Source organism: Archocentrus centrarchus, chromosome 4 (genome assembly GCF_007364275.1).
Source record: "Archocentrus centrarchus isolate MPI-CPG fArcCen1 chromosome 4, fArcCen1, whole genome shotgun sequence".
Lineage (NCBI taxonomy): Eukaryota > Metazoa > Chordata > Actinopteri > Cichliformes > Cichlidae > Archocentrus > Archocentrus centrarchus.
In genome coordinates, this window is record NC_044349.1 from 11,992,678 (window position 1) to 12,016,132 (window position 23,455).

The window sequence follows — 23,455 nt, forward strand, 5'->3', positions numbered from 1 at the left end:
GTGTGTGAAGCCTAAAGGGGCCACAAAAACTAACATCAGGGGCCTAAATCAAAAACTTGCACACAGGTTTATCTTGTTTTGGCCTCACAAAACTGGCTCCTGGACCTGTTAACCCACCAAAGTGGGTAGAGGTTTGTTCATATTAGGCAATAAGAAGCTACTCGTGATTAAGAGTAGTGTCATTAACGTTTAATAAAACTGAAGATCCCTTTGGGGGAAATTCTGCAGCAGCGTTGTAGAGTATAGATAGAGTCTAAGAATAGAAAATATAAAAACAAGAAAGCGATATACAGTAAATATAAAGAAACTAAAGAGTAAATAATAGACAAATAAAGCAATAATCAAACTAACAGTGCTAAGCTAAAAATAAGCAAATATTATACTGTACTCTATTACAAAGAGTTAAGTCACCAACATTTGTGCTTCTCTGGTTCTTTGTGATCTTTATGAAAAGTAGCATCTGTATACAGTATGGTCTGATGCAAAGAAAAGTATAACATATAAATTACTGGTTATTATTCCAGAGTCACAGGAGGAGGAGCGTCTCGACTTGGCTGAACGGTTACAGTACATATATGTGAAAATAGTTTTTGCCAATTCAATTAGAGTTAAACTATTCAAATCACTGTGCAAAGTACACTCAACTACATGTAACCATAACCTTATCATGGCTTACAGCAATTATTATTATTAACAGTCCAAATGCACCACAGAATTTAACACTTTCAGTGTGCCAACGTTGCTTTTGAATGAATTATTAAAGTGGGCATTATTAATGATTGTCACTTTTGAGTTCATTCAAATACTTTGTTGACTAGGTACCAATGTGTTCATATGAGCCGCAGTGGATCATTAATCCAAAATTTACTACATTCCGCCAGCCTGCTTAACAGGACCCAACCCTTCAAAGAGCTGATCTAAAAGCAGCAGATGTATTAAAATAGAACACAGAACAATGGTATTGGGAAGAAAAAATTAATGTTTGTTGATATATACTTATATTATTATTAGATCAGATTATTAAAAGCCTTTAATATCAATATTGGCTTTTTAAAAAAACAGTATTTTCTAATATCACTAACACAGCCATAAACTATTTTAACACATCTTAAATGTTTGAGATATTCAGTGCATAAAGCAAAGTGATTCTGCTGATATGTTGATCCTTATTATTTAACCCAGCTTAGCTGAGCAGCATACAGTCACTGATCTGATCGGTTAGGAAGAGCCAGCTTTGTGAGACCGTCAGTCCGATTCATGTGTTTGATCCACTCATCTCGAATCATGATGTAAGCACAAGCGTGCTTATTTTCTTGCCTTCACATCCATTAGTGATGCCTTTTAAGTGCCTGGTGACTTGATATCAGATGCACTGCTATTAGCTCTTATGCTTTACACTGCTCGAAGGGGGAGCCCAGACCCTACTTAACAACGCACAGCACAGCTGAAGCAATTGTTCCTCGAGCTAATTATTGGGAGAAACTACCGCAGTCGTCTGACGCTTCCTATTTGAAAGATGCAGAACCTAATCTTGAAACCGAAGACGACAAAACCGTGGCCACCTCCCTGAAAATTTCTAGAGGGCTTGATGAATGGAAACATTATTGATAAAAGGGACAACAGCCTACACAAAGGCAGTGGAAAGGAGAAGCAGGGATGGAAGCCATTAAGAAAATACTGGATATTCAGGCATCCAAATTAATACTTGTTTCCCCAAGGGCAGGGGTTTGGTGGGGGAGTGGTGTTCAATCTGTGTGGGCATGCCTAACAGAACGCACCCCCCAACCCCCCACTCACACACACACATACACACACTGCAAGTCGCAGAAAAAGGCACTAGAGTGGGGCTGTTGCTAGCCGTAGAAAAGTAAAAGCGATATACATTCATAGCTCACAGGTTATCTGGGAATAAATACACAAAATGCACTTGTAGAAAAATAAAATGTAAAAAAGCGTGGCCCCTATTTTTTTTTTTTTTTTTTTTTTTTTTGGATTTAGGGAGACAAGTATGGCTACTTTTTCACGGCTTTTTAACCCCTACCCCCGAATTCCCCCCCCACACCCTACCGTGCCCTACCCAACACTTAGAAGGCAATTCAGGAGTGACCCTCCACTGCTCCGGCTGCGAGCAGTCGAGCCCTTTCATGCACGCCAATATGGGAAGAGGTGGGGGGTGGTGGGGGGGATGGAGTGAAGGGCTTTCATTGGGAAAGGGAGGGGTAGCTGTTGGTAGGAGGTCAAGGCTCAGCTTTCAGTGCGAGGAAGGAGAGGGGGGGAACTGAAGAGAATGTTTTCAGATGTTCAGACAACAGAGAAACCTCACCCGAAACGAAGGCTCACGCACACATACAGCACACGTCTCAGTGTCTTCATGTACAGTGTTCAGTTGGAAGGACCTGGGAGGCAAACATGCGCATGAATCTGGGTACCACTTTACTGTAAAGCCCCCCATTTAGCATTTATGAGCACTGCAAATATTTAGCAACTGGTTTATAACACACTATAATTATATATAAACACTATTTATGACAGATTTCACAGCCCCTTTAAGCGTGGCTGTGCAGGCCAACAACAGACACTTTGGACTTTGATGAGTACAATTCATTAAAAATTGCCATAAAACAGGACTATCATTTCTCTGAAAATTATTTCTTAAAAAAAATTGGTAGTTGTCAGATATTATTGCTCCGGCAGAGTGCTGCCTCTATTTGTAGCTTTAATGTTGACTGGCAGGCAAGTCCGAGTCAGTCAGCACTATAAGACGTTCTGGCTTTTATTTACAGGAGTTTCTAAGCAGCATTATTTGGTGAATCTCCTCTCTAAAGCAGTTTCCACACAAGCACTGCAGCCCCGAACCTTTCCGGACCACCCGACAGAGGAGTGCCCGACGCAGTGCTACCAGCTCCCTAGTAAAACGTTTCATAATGTCAGATTGAGCCCACATGCAAACAGTGCAGTTAACTATCTGGTGGGTACACAGCGACTGAGTGGGAATCATGCATGTGGCCTCCTGCATATTCTACCAAGGCAGGACCCTTGCCTAAACCACATTAGTAGTATTTCCAGTAATGAAAAGGTTTGAAGTAAACCTCTCACCGCTGTGTGTGAGAAAGGAAAACTGTAAGAACAAATAATCTCCTATTTCTCCCAAAACTGCTCAAAGTTCATGCATGAAAACCACTTAAAAAGAAGTATTGTAAAAGGTCTTTTTAAAGGGCTGCCTTATATTCTGGTCAATTCAATATATGAAGAAACCTTTACATCTGCTCAGAACTATATTATAGTGTGTTACAATCCATTTGTTTAGTTTAAATACCTATTAATGTTAAATGGGTGGCTAATAGAGTAAAGTGCTACCTTAATTCTTTATATGTTGGCGTGTGCTTGGGGGGAAAGAATCAAACTGGCTGTTTGTGTTCAAGCTTCACAAACAAAGAAAAGTCAGTAACCACAAAGACAACATCTCCTCTTAAACCTCAGCAGTGCTTGCACACACATGCTCAGACAACGAGCATACACACACACACACACACACACACACACACACACACACACCTCAAGAGTATGTCGGGAGAGAAATGAGCTCCAGCTGACAACGGGGGGTGGGGGGTGTTGGAGTGTTCTGCCGAGTAAGGAGTGTGCATGTAAAGGGGGAGGAAGGAGAGGAGGAGGGGAAGTATTAGGCTTGCAAAGGCGGGAGCAATATGAGTGCAGGAGGGTGGAGGAGGGGGTGTGGGGTGAATTCCACAGCACTGCACAGACTCAAGACGAGATGTGTAGTGAAAATCCTGACTGCAGACGGAGTTCAGCAACTCCGGTGTCTCCTTCCACACCTCCTGTTCCTCCAGTTTTCTCCCCAGTGTCGAGTGAAGGTGGCGGTGGTGTGTCTTCATGTGTGCTTGTGTTTGTTCTTGTGTTTCTTTTTGTGTGGTAGTTATTCGATGGTTCAGTCAATCCTGTGACAGGGCTGCGACAGATCTGGCTACTCATCTCCTCAAAGAGCAGACGCAGTGGCGAGGCTACTTCCGCCGCTGCCGCCATCCACAGGCCGGCTTCCACTTCCTGTCACGTGGTCGCCTCCAGGTAGCTCTGTAGTTTGCGGACAGTGGACTCGTCCAGTGAAAAAAGGTCAAAGTCAAAGGTGGTGTTGGTCACATTGAAGTGACCCGTCTCCTCGATCAGGTTGACAATCTGATAGAGAAGATGACCAGTTAACATCAACGTAACTGTTACAGCCGATCATCCACAGTAGTCATAGTACAATTTTGAAATTTCCCATTTTTATATTGGCATCAACTCCACACACGTGCTGCTTCAAAATGATCATCAAAATGACAAATGCACATGCACACACACCTGCTGTAGGACATTACGCTCCCTCAATGCCATCAGTCTGCGGTGGAGATCCACTAGTTCTTCTGTGTAGGCCTGCAGCATTTCAGAAGGAGAATAAAGTAGAGGGAATAAAGACCAAGGGGTTAAAAAAAAAAAAAGAATTAAAAAGAAAAGTGAGAGAAAAAAAAAAAGAGGCTCAAAACTTAGTTCTTGACCTGGTCTTTCTACTCTGTCAGTGTGAAATTGTAAATCTAGAAAGATTTATTTTTTCTGTATCTGGGAGTAAAAGGATAGCGCACGGCCTTCTACAGTAATTTATAGCAAAGTTGCTACAAATTCAAACAATACACAAGTATGAAATATACAAGACTAACTATTTACTGATTCAACAAGTAACTCAATTGATTCAGAGATTAAACGCATCCACATGCATCCGATTAAGCTCAATAGTTATTGATTGATCAATGATATTCTATGTTAGCTTTGTGGTAATCAATCCAAGCAGGGCTAACAGCAGGAACAAAGAATCCCTTCTATTTTTAAACATTTATTCTAAATGAGGTGCTGATGGGGTTCAGTCACCACCTCAGCCAATAAATCTTCATGGTTGAATCTATGAAGGGTTTCATGTGTTCTCTAGATTTTGGGGGCACTGTCTACAGGTTTTGGGCACTTTAGATGCTTAAGACTCTCAAACTTCATGGTGTAACATCTGGGAGATTTGCTCCCAGATCTTCAGGAGGATAAGAGGCACAAACATGCAGCCATAGTCATAAATAACTTTCACCAGCAATGAGGGAAAAAAACCCCAAAAACAAACAAACAAAACAAGAAGTCCAGCAAACTAAGGGCTCGGCCCCAACGAGTCTGATCAACATCACAAAGACAGTTACACAAAGAAAAAATAAAATACTTGTACAACACTGTGCGTTAACCTGTGTGAGGCTCTGCAATTCACAGAGACCACTGTAGCCTCCTGATCTTTAATAACTGAATAATTTTCTAATTCATTTATTGTTGTGAAAAGGTGTTGCACATCCTTGTTACAGCTATTTCATGTTGAGGTTTATTCAACTCTTACTTATGCAAAAATTATTTTACTACAAATGAAAAGAGTGGTTGCATTGAATACTGAATCATCTTTCATCTGTTATCTTTTGGATGTAGATTTCTCTTGATTGACACTATAACATATTAGAGCATTAGACCATCTAAATTAAATCTAAAAGTACATGATCCAAAAAAAAAAAAAAAAGTTTAATTTTGGACTTTTTGTTGAAATAAACTACTGATTTTATCTTTAGTCAGTGTGGGATTTAATCCCTCTTTTCCTACAAAAAGCCTCAGTTTTTATGTGAAACTGGAATAAAGATCAGTTTACCAAATGCCACTTTAACATTACTTTAATTATTCCATTACACAGAAGAAAGAACAGAAATGTGTTTATGGGTTCAAAGGTCAGAGCCTGTCTGCATAGCTGGATGAATTTACTGGTCATTACTGCATCTTGAATCCATTAATGCAGTCCCTGAACACTGTCTAAAAGCCTCGTGTGTGTGAAGGTTTAGGCATAAAAAGTTTGATTTACCCTTCCTACCTTGTCGTATCCCTTCTTCATCACCTTCTCCGAGCGAAATGAGGAATCTGGACTTTTTCTGACAGACACCTGCAGGACAGAAAAATGTAAAATATGATTTGGGGGAGAGATACTGATAGAGAGGCAATGATCTGATGAGACCACCTGCAACAGGGATGACATTTAAAAAAGGAGCTGAAATGTAAGTGCCTGCCTGGTGAATGGCTTTAGACCATTTTGTGCTGGGCAGGAGTACTGCTTTTAAAAACACAGCACATCTTGAAATTCAGAATGAATAACCTCTGCCAGGACAACACTGCACATTTTAGTTTAATAGTTTTACTCACACACTGCTTTCATGAACACACAGAACTACAAAGTTAAACAAAACAGTGGTTTATCATGGTTTCTGTTGGCTAAGAATGAACTCAGTCACAACAGTATAGTCTATAGTCTTAGTGAAGTTAAACCGCACATTTTGCTATAGGAAACATCAGTTGTGTGGAGAAGATTAAAAAAAAACAATACAGGACCAAAAGCAAACGGATGTTTTGTGTCGTCTCAGTGTTTCTATTGTAATGAGATGATACATTAATGAAAGCAGGCAGGAAAATGAGGTCTGTATGACTCACTTTGTTATTTGAGGAGCTGTGTTTCTGTGGGGGCGGGGCGGGGTCTCGACTGGGGCGGTGGGAGCCATCACTGCTGTCACTCTCGCTGTCCAGGCTGAGTCTGACAGGGGTACAGGGCGAGGTCAGAGGTCAATCGCACATGTGCACGCACGCACACACACATGCGTGCACAACATAATCTTACTAACTCTGTAGAAAATCAAAGTTAGCCCTTGAGTTTCTTTTGGCTGCTATCTTTCAGTGATGGAACAACAAGAAAAATCTATCAGAGAGAAAGTTAAGAGTGCTGACAGAGCTCAAGATATGGAGGCAATCTGTGGTCTGAGAAACGAATAAGCTGCAGTCATGATGATAAACAATTTTTGCATGAGATGTTCCTGCTCAGATGCTACAAATTCTGAAATGTGGGTGCTTCACACTAATCTAAGATCTACAGAATGACCACAGCTTCAAGAAGATGACAAAGATAGACAGAAAGCAGTACAGTACTGCTTTCCACACACCTCAGCAGAACTATAGAGAAGAAAAAAAGAACCAGGCAAACTTAATACAGTTCAACTTTTATTCATTTGGCTCATATTATCCAACTTATATCTGATTACGATAGGCCAGTTTGCTGCTCTCTAGCTTGTATAGCCTGTGTGTATTTGTCTGATGTAACTGAAACACACAGGGTCAAATCAAAGGGTCAGTCAAACCAAAAACCACCTCTGTGCCCTGGTGGCAGTCAGGGGAAAGAGTCCAAGGTAAATATTGTAGTATTGGACTAGCTTGCCATTTGTGTGCGTATGCACACGTGTAAGATGGCTGTTAACGTTTTCTTGACTGATGTGCACATTTCTCTTACTAATGTCATTTCCTGTGTAGGACAGCCTGAAATGGGGAAAACTGACCGAGAGTCACGGTTAGTTGGGTTGGTTTTGATGGGCGTTTCTTCCTCTGAGCTGCTGTCATCATCATCTGACTCTTCTGACTGGATCTCCTCCACCATGGATCGCAGAGGCCCTGAAGAAGGCCCACAAAGTCACACAAACCATTTCCTATTTCACACAAACTATTATCTTAAATCGTTTTCAGCATCCACAATTTAGAACAAGTCTAAATTTACCCGGTTAGTTCTTAAATGAGTTGCATATCATACGATTCTATTTCAGAGAGAGCATCCCAACATTTTGGGTCACAGCTGAAAGAACTGTACCTTGCCCTTGTTTTTGTCCCGGCTCGAAGTCTGAGTCTGAACTGGAATCAGAACTAGAGCTCGAGTTGGAAGGACTGGAGGGAGCCGACTGCTGTACGAGTAGAAGAAACAACAATGAGTCAATGCGAGGAAGGAAGACAGAAAAGACAAAATTAATAATGAGCCCAAGCATCAGACTGGCTAATTTTGATTTCACTATGAACATAATGACTTTAAAAACAGGTAAAATCCAGCATGTGGAATCAAGCCCAGCCCAGTCATGAAAAACTTCATCTCATCTCCAGTTAAATCAAAAGCTGCAATAAGTGTGCAAATATTAAAGCTAAAAATGACGATATAGCTGATTATGTTGACAATTTACTCATAACTAAACTAATTTTTCACATAACATTATAAAATATTTTACCGATAGCTTTTTTCTCTTCCCGCTTCCCAAAAGCTGTTTTGATGCTGAAATGAGAGTACCATATCATCATAATACCTCTGACTTTGAAGATCCTTCATCCTCTGAATTTGACTCTTCTGAGTCTTGTAGTTTCTTGGCCTCTTTCAGTTCCTGTGTGTCATTTTTGCCTTTGACCCAGCGACCTTTCTCCTTTGGAGGTTTCTTCTCAGCGTAGGACTGGTTGGCTGTGGATGAGGAAGATACACGGGGGGAGGTTCCTGTGAAGGCTCCGCTGGTGGGCCCCTTCGGTCCTTCGGAGCTGCCCTTCTTCTGCTTCTTAGCGCTTGGTTTGGGAGACTCCACCGTGGAGGGTCGTTTCCCCGGGGCTTTGGGCTCTGCAGGCCCTCCGCCGCCACCTCCTCCTCCTCCACCACCACCACCACCTCCACCACCACTCCCAGCCCCCCCTCCTTTAGGGGACATGCCCTCCATCTTTGACTCCTTCAGGGTGAGTTTAGGTTCCTTGAAGGCAGCCTTAGGGAGGACCTTAACTTCATCTTTCACTTTGATGTCTGACGGCTTTTTAGAAGACGAGGATGAGGAAGAGGAAGGATCACGGCCAGTCTTGCTGCTTCCGTCTCTATCGTTGTCTCCTTTTGATGCGGCTTTGCTCTCAGAGTCCTTACGTGGCCGCTCTCGGTGCTCCTTGGTTAACTTGTGTGGTTTGGGTACTTTGCTGCTGCCACCACTTCCTTCTTTGCTGGGCTCCTAAAGAGGGAAACAATAGCACCATCATCAACTCTTCTCAAGCATCTGGCTCAAGGCCACACAACAGAATATAGGCTCAGCTGCTCAAATGCCTCGAGTACAAGTGCATTGTGACCTTCTAAGTTTCCCAAATCGGGCCCTCCCAGTCTGGCATGTAATCACATTACATGTGACTGTCTCAGTAATTAGTCCAAGTAAACAGAATAACATCTGCCAAGCAGCTGTACAAGGCTCACCATTGCTTAGAGCTAAATAAAACCATAAGAATGAAGACATTATCAGTTTCAGTCCAAACAGGTTTTTCTTTAATATGCTCTATATCTTAGTTTATTCTGTTGGCGTGTTCTAACTGTTGACAAGCAAGGCTATGTGGAGCTGATGCTGATGGGAATGTCATTAGTGTCGCTGGAATTTGATTAGTGTGAAACACACTGAAATGTATTGATGGTGCTGCATGAATGTGCTAGATGACTTGCCAGCAGACGAAGCACATGGGAAATCAATGATGGCTCAGTTCCTAGTAAGATTTGGGAACATTAGCCAAAAAAAAAAAAAAAAAAAGCAAAGAATCAACTTCATAGTGGCTGCTAGTGTGGCTAAAATACATGGGGTGAGATCAAAATGTTCTGAAGCTAAAAAGCACATTTTTGGACCGGTTTTCCAGCCACTTCCCCTCTTAGGGTTAACTCATGCACCTTTGGACCACAATTCAAGCAGTGTTTCTACATTTAGACTGCTCCTTGGAAGTGGCATTATGATCACTTGCAGTTGTGCACTTCAGACTTTACCATGGACCTCACATTAAACGCGTAGACAGTAGAATATCAACTTGCGTGTCAAGATGCCCCAATGCAAATATCAGGGGTCATTCCTTCACCTAAAGACCATACAGCAGTCTGTTGTCAAAACAGGAACTCCAATAAGTGACCCAAACAGAGAAGAACAGCTGGGATCACTGCTCAAAGAGACAGTTTAAAGGCAATAACAACCAAATTCATTTCCACATTTATTTAAATGTGCAGTATTGGAAATGTCTGATCCCACACAAGTTGTTCTTTACCGATTGGTTAGGTGAAACTGAATCTCCTCCCCCGTGAAAATCAGTTAGAGTGCAGGCAGTGGAAACACAGTGTAACTAGCTGACATTTCTGTCTAATATCAAGCAATGACTAATGCCCAAAAAGGTGTGGAAGGTCACAATGACAATGACCCAATCCTTAGCCAATCCATTCCTTAGTTTGTGCTTCTGAGGTATCACAGTCGTGAGAATAGAAGAGATAAACAGATTGACAACCCAAAAGCTTAATTCCTCAGCCACAGCTGTCACTGGCATAGAGGCATAAAAATGTAAATGTGCAAACAAACGCACCACAGAGTCACAAGAGCAGCTTTTAATAGAACTCTGGCAGTCAGTGCCCACTTATCAGCAAACAGTTTTGCAGATTTTTCAAAATGACACTATTAAACTCAAAGCATACATTAGAGCTTTTATCATTATTGATTCACTGTAAGAAAGGCAGACTCAGTACAGACTAGAACGGTGAAGAGAACGGCCATGTGTGTCATGCATTGAGTTTTTCTGTGTCAGCAGATGGACACAGCTGGATGAAACCATTCCACCTCAAACTGGTGCTCAACAAACAACCACTCATGCCACAATAATCATGGGATTGATGAAACATGTGTTTCTATGTCAAAATGAAGACAAATTAGTTTACGGGTGAGCCATGGTCTTAAGGTTGATTGTGTATGAGATGAGAAGGAACATGTAGAACACACCAACTTGTGTTATCGTTTTATCATAAGACAAGGAGAACTACAACAACTATAAGTGCTTTAAAAAAACCCATCTATTGCCCCATTTTCAAGAATGAAGACCTTACTAGGTCTGCAATGTACTGGCCTGTGAGCTGGCAGAGGAACTGAGGCAACTCTAGAAAATGTAAAGGGATCAGTTTCTTGTTTTCTTCTGATAGCCCTCCTTTCCTGGCAGGCTGAGTAATTCTGTGTACAGATGCTCAAAACAGCTGGTAGTGATTAGAAGTCTGAGTCAGGCCGTTTTAAAGGCTGACTTAATGATTTTGTTAATGTCTTTTATCCAGAGTGGGGTTATTTTAAAAATAAAATAAAATTCTCGGAGTTGATCAATAAAGCTGCAACAGATTAAAAATTTCAAATGAGTTAGCAAGGTGTACAGAGAAAAAAAAAAAAAAAATATATAAAAAGATGATTTCTTGATTGCCACTTAACTAGGGCTGCAACGATTCATCGACGGAATCAATGACGTCGACTACAAAAATTTGTCGACGTAGAATTTCATCGTCGAACCGTCGTACTTTTAAACCCATCCATCTATTTTGTTCCACTTATCGTGTGATTTTGTAATTGCAATACATTACAGGGAGATATGGGGGCAGTACTGCTTCCATTGTCTGCCAGCAACAACAATACCAACAAAGAAGAAAGTAACCGAACACCATAACGTGGAACAGAGAGGAGGGTGGAGAAAATCAAAGAAAATGGAGACAGACTGTCAAAGGTGTGGGAGCATTTCACAGAAAACCAAAATAAAGCTGAATGCAGACTGTGCAAAGCAGAGCTTTACTTCCACGGCAGCATCACTGCAGTGCTGAGCGTTTAAAACGCCGGTGTCGTGCCAAAGTAGTTATCCCCGACATAAATTGTATCCCCGCCCTGGAGAGCGCGCAGAGGAGGAGGACGAGGAGGCGGAGCCACTTGCCATGCTTTACGCTTCCTTCCAAAATGTGGGGAATTTTGGCGATTATTCTTTTTTCCTACCAAAAACTACAGGGGATACACATTTTTTATGAGGTAGGACAATAAGTGTGCATTATAGCAGGGGGCACAGATTTTGGCAGACGGAGAAACAGCCTGATAAAATGTGTATCCCCTGTAGTTTTCGGTAGGCAAAAAGAATAATCGTCAAAATTCCCCACATTTTGGAAGGAAGCCTAAGGCATGGCAAGTGGCTCCGCCTCCTCGTCCTCCTCCTCTGCGCGCTCTCCAGGGCGGGGATACAATTTATGTCGGGGATAACTACTTTGGCACAACACCGGCACCCTGGAGCTGTGACGTCAGCTCTGGATGGGTACGTTAGTGCGTCGTAGATACCTGTTAATGTTTGTACAGTAATGTTTCTGTTAGTTTACCTGTCGGAAACAAGCTCTCATGGATGATGTTTGCTAAGCACCACCATTTCAGTTATGTTAGCTAACGATTGAAGGACAATAGGAGCAGCTACGCTGGCTCCTATTTTTTTCCCTCATATTAATATCAGCGTTCATTCTGAATAGTAAACCTCTGTATGAACTGAATCATCTGTAAACTTTTCAGCTGTTTTGGACGGAAAAAACTTTTTGATTTAATTTGAAGCCTTATTTGAACTTTTGGACAGAGGCCATTTGTACTTATTTGCACATTATATTTTCATTTAAAAATAAAAATTGCATTTACTTTAATATGCATTTTTTATTTGATATTTATTGTGATGGTCACATTAATGTTAAAATACATCTGATTAGTTTCAAACTTGTATTTTTATGGGTCATTATTTTAATTTTGAGAAGAGAACAAGGTGATGTTAACAGGTGGGCAGACTTGAACAGGTGAGTTAAGATTGAAATGATCGTTGACTAATCGACTAATCGATAACAAAAATGACAGATTATTCGACTACCAAAATAATCTTTAGTTGCAGCCCTACACTTAACCAACCTTTGACACATGAGAGGTCTTGGTCTTCTTGGGGTCTGAGAAGGCAGAGAGGGGGATGGTAGGGAGCATGGGGTAGTCTGGGCTGGGCCTTGACATGGCTTCAGCCCCCTCGGGGACCACCAATACCTGAAATTTAAAAGAGAAGGACCTTTGAGTGACAGAGTGCATATTAACTGCAAAACACAAGGAACTAAAGTAAAATTCATGCCCATTTTTCCCCCAATAGATCTGAAAGTGAGTTTTAGTTGAAGCACCTATTGGGTTTGGATGGACAAGAAACTCAAACTCAATAAAATACAAGCATATGGAAATAAAAATGAATATTAGAAGCATTTATTCAGGAATTATGCAATAACAGAGCTCAAACTTGTGTGGTGTTAGCAGCCAACATCAAGAAAAAGGGAAATATAAAGTCCACTTTTGATTTTGGGTCTAATTCCAATAAATTCAGTGTTCATGGTGCCATTTTTTGCATACAATTTCAAAAGTTTATATAAGGTTTTGATAAGAATCACACTGTACATAACAGCGATAGTGCTGACAGTCTAATGGCACCAACAAAAAGCCACAAAAAAAAGGATTCAATGGCCTTGTGTGCCCACAATCCCGTACTTAGTGTTTAGGAAAAGGAGTGTGTAACACATCCCAACAGCTCCTAACCACAAACAAGAGCACAAAGAAAAGAGAAAAATTCTTTTCAAAGTGAAATTTCAGGGTTTAATTCCTTCTAAGGCCCTTTTTTTTTTTTTTTTTTTTTAACATAAATCAATGCTTTTTAAGACTTTAAGTGATATCTTCAATGCAGGTTATCTGCAGCTCTTAAAGGATTAAAATGGGAGGAGAACAGCGAAAAAACACTTTCAGAGCCAACAACTCCTCCCACTTTAATGCTAAAATACAGTGTGTGGTACTTGCTACTATTAGTGTTTGATATTCACTTTGATCAGCCATTTAGCTCTCAGTGAGTCAACCTGGCAATGAGCCAGAGTGTCAGGGAGCCTCACCCCTCCAGCTTTGATCAGCTTTCTCCTGAATTCTTTGGTGGGGTTGTTGAAGGTGAGCTTCTCACAGCGCAGATGGTTGACTGGTGGGTTCCCCTCCAAGTTAAGGAAAAGGTCATAATTGAAACACACCTTTTTGGGCTCCTCCTGAACAGGAAGAAATGGCTGTTTTTAACAGTCTTTCAACAGCATGTGAGTCACACAGTCGAATTTCAATACATACACATTTCACAATGCACAATAAAAGCTGAAAGACTGCACTATCAACCCAGAAAGTCAACAGAACAGAGACAATACTGAAGCTGGTACACTTATAAGAAACATTCATGGAGGACGCCGTACACTGAGGAACATGCATTAGGCTGCTCTTGAAAGATTTTATAAATACAGTTTTTACATAAGTGTCATGATGGATTAATGGATGCTAATATTTACCTTCTGCTTCACTTCCCTTCAAGTCTTTTCTGGATCATCCTGACAGATTCATCTCATTGTTTACAAGTTACTTGCACATAAAAGGCGGATGTTGCAGTTTTGGAAGAAGTTCAAAGGTTTAACATTACAAAGAACTGTAGGAGATGATGGCACACTAACGGCCACAGGCCTCATCTCATAAAAGTAAAGCAATTCTTTCATCCTTCTAAATGGTTGATGCCAGTCACTCATACAGCTAATGTTTCTACACCAGGCAAGTGTTATAGCAACACAATCAAGCTTTCTCATGGTAACCTACTGAGGACTGCATATGGACACTTCTACTGTGAAACCGATCCTATAATACAGGTTACCACAGGAGCGCTCCCCCCCGTATCATCATATAAATGTTAAATGATTCAAAACTGTAGCACCTTAAGAGTATTTGCATCACTTCATATTAGAACAGCAAGACATCTGCTCTTATGCCAAATTAAAAACCAATAGTCTGAAGATACTATATTACAAATGGAACCACAACAAAGGTAATTCAATGTCAGCACACCTTTCATTACTCTGGTTCCAATCTTTTCTTTCTGAAACACTTCCTATGCCCACTTTTAAAGAGATTGTGGCTCTATTTTCCTTTTAAAATATTTTAAATGTGTTCCAATAAATTTAAGTCAGCCAACATACTTAGTAGTAGGGTAGTTTTCTTATTTGACTTCTTTAGATACGTCTCTGACAGGGGGCTCTTCACTGCTATCATTCCTTCTTTCAAGCTTCTGGAGACCGGGAGTCATCCAGCCAGTATTTTGGTACATTCACAAGAAACAACAACATCTATAAACGTCATCTCTCCAACATCTTTGCATTTGTTCAGACCCCTATCATCACACACCCACCTTCACTGCCAGACTATGCATTCATTGTAGTACTGGATGGAGCTGAAAAAAAAAAAAGTATCTTGTTCTCCTCTGACCAAAGAATATGCTCCAAATATTCACCAGGTTTCTCTTCATGATCTTAGCAAAGTTTATTCTTGTAGTTTTGTGCCGTGTTGTTTGTGCAACATTATGCAGGTGCTTTGCACAAAGGTTACCAATGAAAATCTGACTTGCAAAGTCTGGAGCACTTCCTTGTCTACAAAATGCTCCAGACTTTGCAAGTAAGCAAGCACCTATGATGCCAATTTAAGAGGACAGCCACTACAAATCTAATTAGTAGTACTGTGACTCTTTAATAGAAGTACTGATAATGCTTTAGTTGATCTCACAACACCACGTGAAATCCTCTGGCAACCCTTTTCCATGTGGAGCCAGGATGCAGACACTCAGAAAGACACAGCTAACAGGTCCAGAACAGCTCATTTTCTAATCATGTGTGTGCAGCCAGTCTAAGTGGAAATCACAGGTGTACTTAACTTTGTTTCACAGGCTGCAGGTTTTCTAATTGCTTGCCAGTAATCACAGGTTACTTAGTTTTGCTGCACTAAGTTTTTACTTTGCAGTCTGTATTTTCATTCTAATCTTTCTAAGGTCTGTTTGATTTTCCAGAAGAGGATACACTGTAGCATTCCCTTTAACTTGGACATGATGCAGTTACTGAGACATGAGAATTCTGATTTATACAGTATAATTTTTTTTCAGAGGTTATGAACCATCACTGCATTTATATGCCCTTAACTGGATTACTCCTGGTTTGGACAGTAACCTGATTACATACACATTAAGTAAAAGGCAAACCCAGCTTTCTGTATCAAGTTAAGGAATTAACCTGAAAACCCTGATTTCTCCTTATATCCTGTATTCCTATGAGAATGTAAAGGTGGCCTGAAACCCCATTCAGACTGGAGCCATATCTCTAAGGGAGGTGGGGTGATTGTGTCATTATTTGCAGCGGTCAGTGATTTTATCCCCCTCCGACCTTCCTGCAAACCCTGCAGAGCAGCATGTTTTTCCTTTAAAGAGGATCACTGATTTTGTTTGTGCTGCTTCCTCCATTTTATTCAGCTACATTTAAAAATGAACTTTTAGTAACACTAACATGCAAACAGGCACATTTTTGAATGCATTTTACAATTGACAAAAAGACTTCAGGTTTTCTTTTAAATTTCACCACATTAAAAACAAAAATTAGTCTAAACACAAAGCCAGTTGACTGCTGATGTTCAGGTATTCTCACCTTGTTCTTGAAGTAAACCTCAATAGGCATGAGGAAACCTGCGTAGCCGGACTCCTCCACTTTGTATGGCGGCTCTTTGCATACTGAGACAGACAAAATTTGTTTTTCCCCATTAAAAAAAGATCAAGATCAGAATATTCATGTACAATTTCACATTACTTAATTTAAAGGCATTCATTTCACTTCATTTCAACATTTAGAAATCTGATCAATTTTTTGTGTGACACATGCAACAGGAAGAAATGTGTAATCTGTATAAATCACAAAAAACGAGTGCAAAAACAAAACCATTTCTGTGTTTTCATCCTGCTTCTTTTATGTGCATTCTTTTTTAATCACAGCGCATTTTAAAACTCACGTCACATTTCTTATTCACTATGCAATATAGTCAAATAAGCCTGCAGAGAATGAAAATGTGTGGTTGTGTGCTTGTTTACATATTATTATCACTCTGTCCTACCTCTCTTGGGTTTGGGGAAGCTTTCATGCAGGCGGAAGACAACCTTCTCTACAAAATGCTGGATGTCACCAGTCTCTGGGCCTCGGACAAACACCATCCAGTCGTGGGTGAAGCCTTCCGATGTCACTTTCTTCCTTAGCTGAGCTCTGTGGCCCAACTCTAGCTTTACCTGCACTGTGCACTGAAAAGGGGCAGACAATAGAGCACTTTAAATACTTCATTAAATACTACATATTTCTTTGCCAAGAATGAAGGCATGGGAGCAAAAAAACTCATTTCAGCTATTGTAAACTACAGGGAAAGGACAAAAACATAAATTTAATCTGATTAAGAAGCCCATGCTGACATTTAGGCATGTAGAAGTGAGAAAAGCACAGAAAAATAAATGCCTTGAGATTTCTATCCTACTTCCACTGGATGAGGGGAAATAAGAAAAAGGAACCTGAATTTAACTGGGTTCTCTTTACATTTTCAACCAGTACTGACACTCAATTCAACTTTTATCTATAAGTCAAATCAAAATTTTTTTTTTCAAGGGGCTTTAAGAGTTGTAGAACTCAGGGCACTATTCAGACAAGATAACGTTTGCAACCAACTATTAATCAGCACCTTACGGTATATGTAAATATCTTGTTTTTGGTCTACCAAGTCAGAAAAACACATCAGCTCCAAGCAGACATTTTCATTGTTTTATCCCAAACCACCATAAGCTAAAGAAAAGAAATCACAAATTTAAGAGGTGAAAACAAGTAAATATTTGTCATCTCTGCTTGAAGAATGTGGCTAACTCAAACAATATCTGCCTGTCTATCCATTTTCTTAATCACTTGTCTAATGGGCTAGAGTCCATTCTAGCTGTGACAGCGCAAGAGGACAGGTTGTCAGACTCTAGCAAGGCTATCACACTCACACCCATGGCCATTTTAGAATCATCAGTTGACCTAACATGCATGTCTCTGACTGTGGGAGAGAACCCACGCAGTACTGTACATGTTCTCATGCAGGAAGAACATGCACACACAGACAAACAAAAAGGAATCTGGAGTATTTTATTTGTTCTGACAAAGAAAGACACATAAATTAAAATATGATATAAGGTTTTCTAAGGATTAATATCAGTTTAATGATAGAAGAAGATACTTTTGGCAGCTCCCTTATTTCTGAATGGATTACCACAGAGGACAGTTCTGCATGTTTGACTTGGCACAGATTTTTATACCGGATGCCATTCCTGATGCAATCCTCTCATTTACCCAGGCTTGGGACTGGCATTAAGATTATATTAGCTTGTGACCCCCCTGAAAATGAGTTTGTGTCTCAACCTGGGTTTTTTTTCTTCCCCCCCCGCATGTAAGGTGAATATGCTAACCAACCACTATATTAATGATAAAAGTAGAAAAAAACATGAAAAAAAGCAGAACAGTTAACAGTTTTAAGTTGGTTTGACCTGCTTTGTTTTGTTGCCTTTAACACTATTCAAGTAATAACTCACTCTCACGTATTCTGCTAGTAAAAAGCCAAAAAATATCATTGGAATAGTTCATTAGTTCACAAAGAGAAAATTCATCTTGACTATTTTACTGTCTGTTTCATAGGTAAATAATACCTCTATAGCAGTGAGATGCACATATAATACAGACCACTGAATATAACAAAGCTTCAGTCAATTTAAGTAATAATTGCAGCCGAAAACGTCCAGACTTCAATAGCTACACCCCACCCCCACCTCACCCCCGGTGCTGCTTTCAAGTTCCTCGGGCTTCTGCAGTATTATAATGAATCTCTAGGTTTCTGAAATTTGGCTGAACACAATAGCGGAAGACATCAAATTTGGTCCTTTTCCCTGTTTTTGACTCTTTTTGGACTTTCAGTTAAAGTAATTAATTGATATTAAAAGTATTGTGTTCAACTTTATAACAAAACAATATGATAAAACTTGAAATCTTTCAGTTTTGGGAGAAGATGCCACTGTGTCCTTTAAAAAACTGCTTACCCTTACTTCTCTGTTTTATAGACAATTCTGTCCAATGACTTTAAGTCAATTATCAACAGTATTACAATCAATAATAACTGTAAGTCAAAGCCCTGTGCTATTGGCTTCATCCTGGTTCCTGGCAGTGACAAATTACAGCAGCAAAGACACCTTCCAAGCTGAGGTAGCTTATGAAATAAACATCAGCAAAGCCAGTTGTAAGATTAATCCACAGAGCAATTATTCATTGGGTCCTGAGTCCACCTTGAACAAACCTCTGAATCTCACGAGTGCTGAGACTCGACACTCAAGAGGAAAAGGCCCGGACAGACACAAAGCTGGACTCATGTGGGGACGCTCCCAGTGGAATGGGAGTGATTAGGTGCCCGAGCAGAACGATCTCAAAAGGTTTGTCCAGAAGAGGGTCACGTTGTTGGACTACATCTGTCTCCCAAGAACAATAACAGCAGCGGGCCACGCAAATGACAGTGCTGGTGGAGATTGAGTGCAGGAGGGAGTGAGGGGTGGAGGGCTGGTGGTTAGGACTGGTGGGGGACAGAAAGGCACTTTATGTCCAGGGGAGGACTGAAGAATGTGGGGATTTGGCCCCTGCACTGAGGAGCTCGTGAGCTGGGACCGAACGGGGGGATTAGAGGGGACAGGATTGAGATGAGCTGGGCTGGCACTCCCCAGCATGAAAACACACACACACACACACACACACACACACACACACACACACACACACACACACACCACACACACACACACACCTCCCCGCCTGGCACTCTGCCCGGCCATTCTGTGGCAGTAATGCCCTTAAACTCCAGACTCCACCACACCCACAGCAAGCCGCCATGGACTCCCTCCAATCATCAGCGCCCCCTCCCCCTGAGGAGTTGGTAAAATCGAGGTTGTGATAAGTAAACATAAAAATCAGGATGACAACGAGCCAAAGAGGAAGATGCTGATTCTCCTTTAGAAATTAAACAATAGTCAAAGCATGAAAATACAACGCAAGAATGACCTGCAACATTTGTTCGTTTGACTGATTAATAGGAGAAAGAAAATGTTAATATTTTTATGTTTTTTAAAGACTAAAACATGCAATTTTCTTCGTTGTCTTATAATATTATGACTGATCTTTTAGCAAACTGGAATTTTTTCCCCCCACAATTTCTAAGCATTTTATTGACACAGGTAAAAAAGCTATTAGCTCCAGGAGTATGTGCAATATCTGCCAATAATGAAACAAATTAAAAGAAAGAGACAGAACCAGGACCCGAGGCAATTAGTTAATTAGCTGATAGTCAGAAAACGACTGTGCGAGTATTTTGATGACTAAAAGATAAATGAAGCAATTAAAAAAATAAAGAGCCCATATCATAGTCACTTGTGCCACCTTCCGAGTTGGGAAACATTTGCTCATTTCTTTAAACAATAAACTGAATATTTATTTGGATTGCTGGCTGGAAACTGCAACATATCTGAAGCCATTATCTTGGGCACTAGATCTTTAGATTGGGCCATTTTCTGATATTTCTCAGAGCAAAAGACTCATCAGTTAAGGAAACAATTGGCTGATTAATCAATGATGCCATAAAACTGATGGGACAAGGCTTTGCCATGTTGTGTTTCAGGAAAAAAAAAAAAGAAAGAAGAAAAACACTAAAAGGAGGAAATTCTTCCATTAAACACTGAGAAAAACGTTTTTTAGTATTGTTGTAGGGAAGACAACAACTAAAATCTGCTTTTAAATATCAGTTAATCTATGGACTATTTTCTTGAATCATTAATTGATAAATTAAGCTATTAAATATCCGCCTTCTACAAGTCCCCAAATCCACGGTGACATATTCAGATGTTCTATTTCACTCTACCAGCAATCCAGAATCAACAGACATTAAATTTAGAGGAAAAACCTCAAACCAGTTCAGAGAAATAAAGAAATGTCACAGCAAGAGCCAAACTGATTGTGAATATACAAAAAAATAAAAAAAAGGAAGTAGACAAAATACTTGATGGGCTCTGGTTAAAAAAAAGAAAAAAAAATACTATAAATTCTTCACATTTTCAGAAATTTTAAACATTATGACGGCATGAAATGAAAACACTGGATTTAATACACATTAACCAAAGTGTGTCAAACTGCCTCAAAACACTTCAGTTTCTCTGTTTAGTTCTACTAAAATAAGCTGGACAAACAGCCATGTGGAGACATATTTATTTAGCCAACTTCTATCAAAGGCAACGCATGGGATAAAAATAAATAAATAACACAAAGCCACTGATATTGAAATTATATGTGTATGCCCCCTCTCTCCTTCTCTCACACAGTGCTCCAATTGAGGGGAAATACAAATTTTGGCAGACACACTGGCTCCCATGAAAACAATGAACTCCCAGCTGCCATGTAAATAACACCCCTCATGACCATGTTAATCTCTTCCAGCAAATGAACGATTAATATAAAACTCAGAAAGTTTGCCTAGAAGGAAGACACACATGAACAAGCAAGCTTGACAGCAGTTGTGTTTTGGGGACGCTAAACCCTTCACTGTACCACACTATCTAGAAGATAACTCAGATAGAAGTGAAACAGTTACTTGTATTGGAAAATAGTCAATCCCCAAGAGCGACAGGAGAGTCACAAATAGCTTATCTGCAGCACCCAAAGAAAACAAGGGAGCATTGGAAATAGGGTGTGTGAACAAGCATGTGGGGATTATGAAACGCTGCATGACCACTCATCCTGCCATCTCAACTGCAGTGTTCATACCTCAAAGATCAGAGCATAAAAAGTGCTCCATCTCGCAAAAAAAAAAAAAAAAAATCATGACCCTCCTTTGCTGTCCATATAGAAAGCTATATGACTAATCAAGTTGCTATCCCGCTGTCAGTGTGATGATGCAGCACTATGCAATAAACTAAACTCCCCATTTTTAGACTAAATTTGATCCTGCCCTGGGTCTGAAAGAGCTATTTAAGCCTAATGAGATTATAATCCAACCTTGCAAATATATCTCAATTTTGTGAGGTGCATTTGTATCAGTGAGGCCAGATGTACTCACTACAAACACTTTTAGGAACAAAGCAATTCAGTTTAATGGGGACAAACTACAGCCTTCAAAATGACAACACTGTGCCCTTGATCTAGGTAGGATTTGAATGCGTACCAATAAACTGACAACAGTGCATGTGGTATTTGTGTAATATTGTTGGTAAAATGCATTGCAAATCTTGCCCATGTAACAAAGGTAACATCCGTAACACAAGTACAGCTAGAGAAAGCGTTTAACTTGTAGCAGAAGACTTCCTCTGGATGCACTAAAACTTCAAAGGGGCCAAAGCTGAGCGGAGACTAGTTCCAAGAAAGTGGCTGAGCCACTTTCCATGGGTGTGTGTGGCCTAGCCATCTGAAATAAGTCCTGAATAGCCTCAGGCATTCTTAGAGCAACCCATTCTGAAACAGCATCTACTTTACAGTTAGCAGATATGTAATTTGGTTTAGCCACTTTTCTGTTTCTGTGAAATAAATTAGGTACCTTTTTATGGTGTCATAAATTTTAACTGCGCAAATTTATATGTGCATTGCATGAAATGTCGAGGCACGACATTGCAAGATCAAAAAAGTATACAGACCAGGCATTAAAGTTATTCTTTTTATATATTGAGGATTCTCTGCTTTATAATAACCAGCAAATCATAACTGGACTCAACATTTGCCACACACAGAGCCTGTCAGTTTTTCACCATGCTACACGAAGGTGATGACCATTAAACATTAACCAAGTGTTGGCAAAATAAATAAATAAATAAATAAAATGCACACATTGCATGCTCTACGCAGATTGGTGGTTTTATTTGCTTTGTATGTTAAGGTCTCAGGCCGCTGGCACCGGAGGCAACACCCGCCTCTCCAGGTTTCTCTCCCCCGGCGCCTTGTAGCGACTCCTTAGCTTTTTAGCCAACGGCCGACACTGTCCTGGTAGGTAGATTAGCTTAGCTCAGCTACACAAAACCTCGACTTTAAACTAGTCTCCGGGCTGTTTAATGTTGTGCATGTGCTGTTTAAAGGCAGCAGAGCTGTAGCTATAGCTCTCTTTGTGTGCCTGGCTGTGGCTAGAGCTATGCAGCGGTGCTGACTGAATGGTGTGGTAGGCTGAGCTCTGCTAGCGGTAAATACCGATGTATGAGTGCCCAGCTAGCATAGCTCCAGAGCCAAACAACTACGAGTTCATTAGCAGCAGGAGCATTTTTTTTCTTCTGGCTAGCAGAACAGAGGATTCATTCCCGGCCAGCCACCGCTCAGCCTGCTGCCATTTGGAGTCTGAAAAGTTCATAATCCATAAAGAGACACAAAAGCCACTGTACCTGGTTCTCCATGTTTCTCCGGCCTCAGTGAATGATGGATATATTTACAGCGGCGTTAGTGGAGCTTCTCCCCAGCCTCGTCTACTCATTGTGTGTCAATCCTTCTGCCCAAAGCGGAAGGCAGACGGCTCCCTCCCCTCTCAGGCGGCTGCTGGCAGGCTACCAAAACAGAAAGCTGTCTCAGCCAATCGGAGAGCGGCAAATGGAAACACTCTTGAAAGGAGCCAATCAAAGCACGCCAAAGGCGGGGTAGTCCCCGAGCCGCAAATACAATTAAAGCATTTTCTGGGGGTTCTCTCGAGTGACAGCGAGCCTGTCCCAATGGCTACAGCTCTGTTTCAATTGTAAAATGCACAACATGCTAATTGATTAATCGAGGTTCGATTGTATTGAGTTTCAAATTTCACCTATTGCTCTTAGT

The 23,455-nt window shown here is 40.6% G+C and overlaps 1 protein-coding gene across 2 annotated transcripts; it reads right to left on the reverse strand.

The window, feature by feature from the left end:
• Nucleotides 1-2,000: 2,000 nt before the first annotated feature.
• LOC115779339 (protein ENL) lies at nt 2,001-23,169 on the reverse strand. 2 transcript variants are annotated; one of them, XM_030727949.1, is made up of 12 exons: nt 23,035-23,169; nt 16,689-16,869; nt 16,229-16,311; nt 13,634-13,777; nt 12,630-12,755; nt 8,223-8,894; nt 7,742-7,829; nt 7,437-7,548; nt 6,544-6,643; nt 5,933-6,001; nt 4,357-4,428; nt 2,001-4,191 (listed from the first exon to the last, which is right to left on the reverse strand). In XM_030727949.1, the coding sequence occupies exons 1-12, from the start codon at nt 23,044-23,046 to the stop codon at nt 4,066-4,068; spliced, it is 1,785 nt and encodes a 594-aa protein (XP_030583809.1). In that variant the 5' UTR covers nt 23,047-23,169; the 3' UTR covers nt 2,001-4,065. The 2 variants fall into 2 exon arrangements, with proteins under 2 accessions (XP_030583809.1, XP_030583808.1); XM_030727948.1 differs by having other exon boundaries at nt 5,924-6,001.
• Nucleotides 23,170-23,455: the final 286 nt, after the last annotated feature.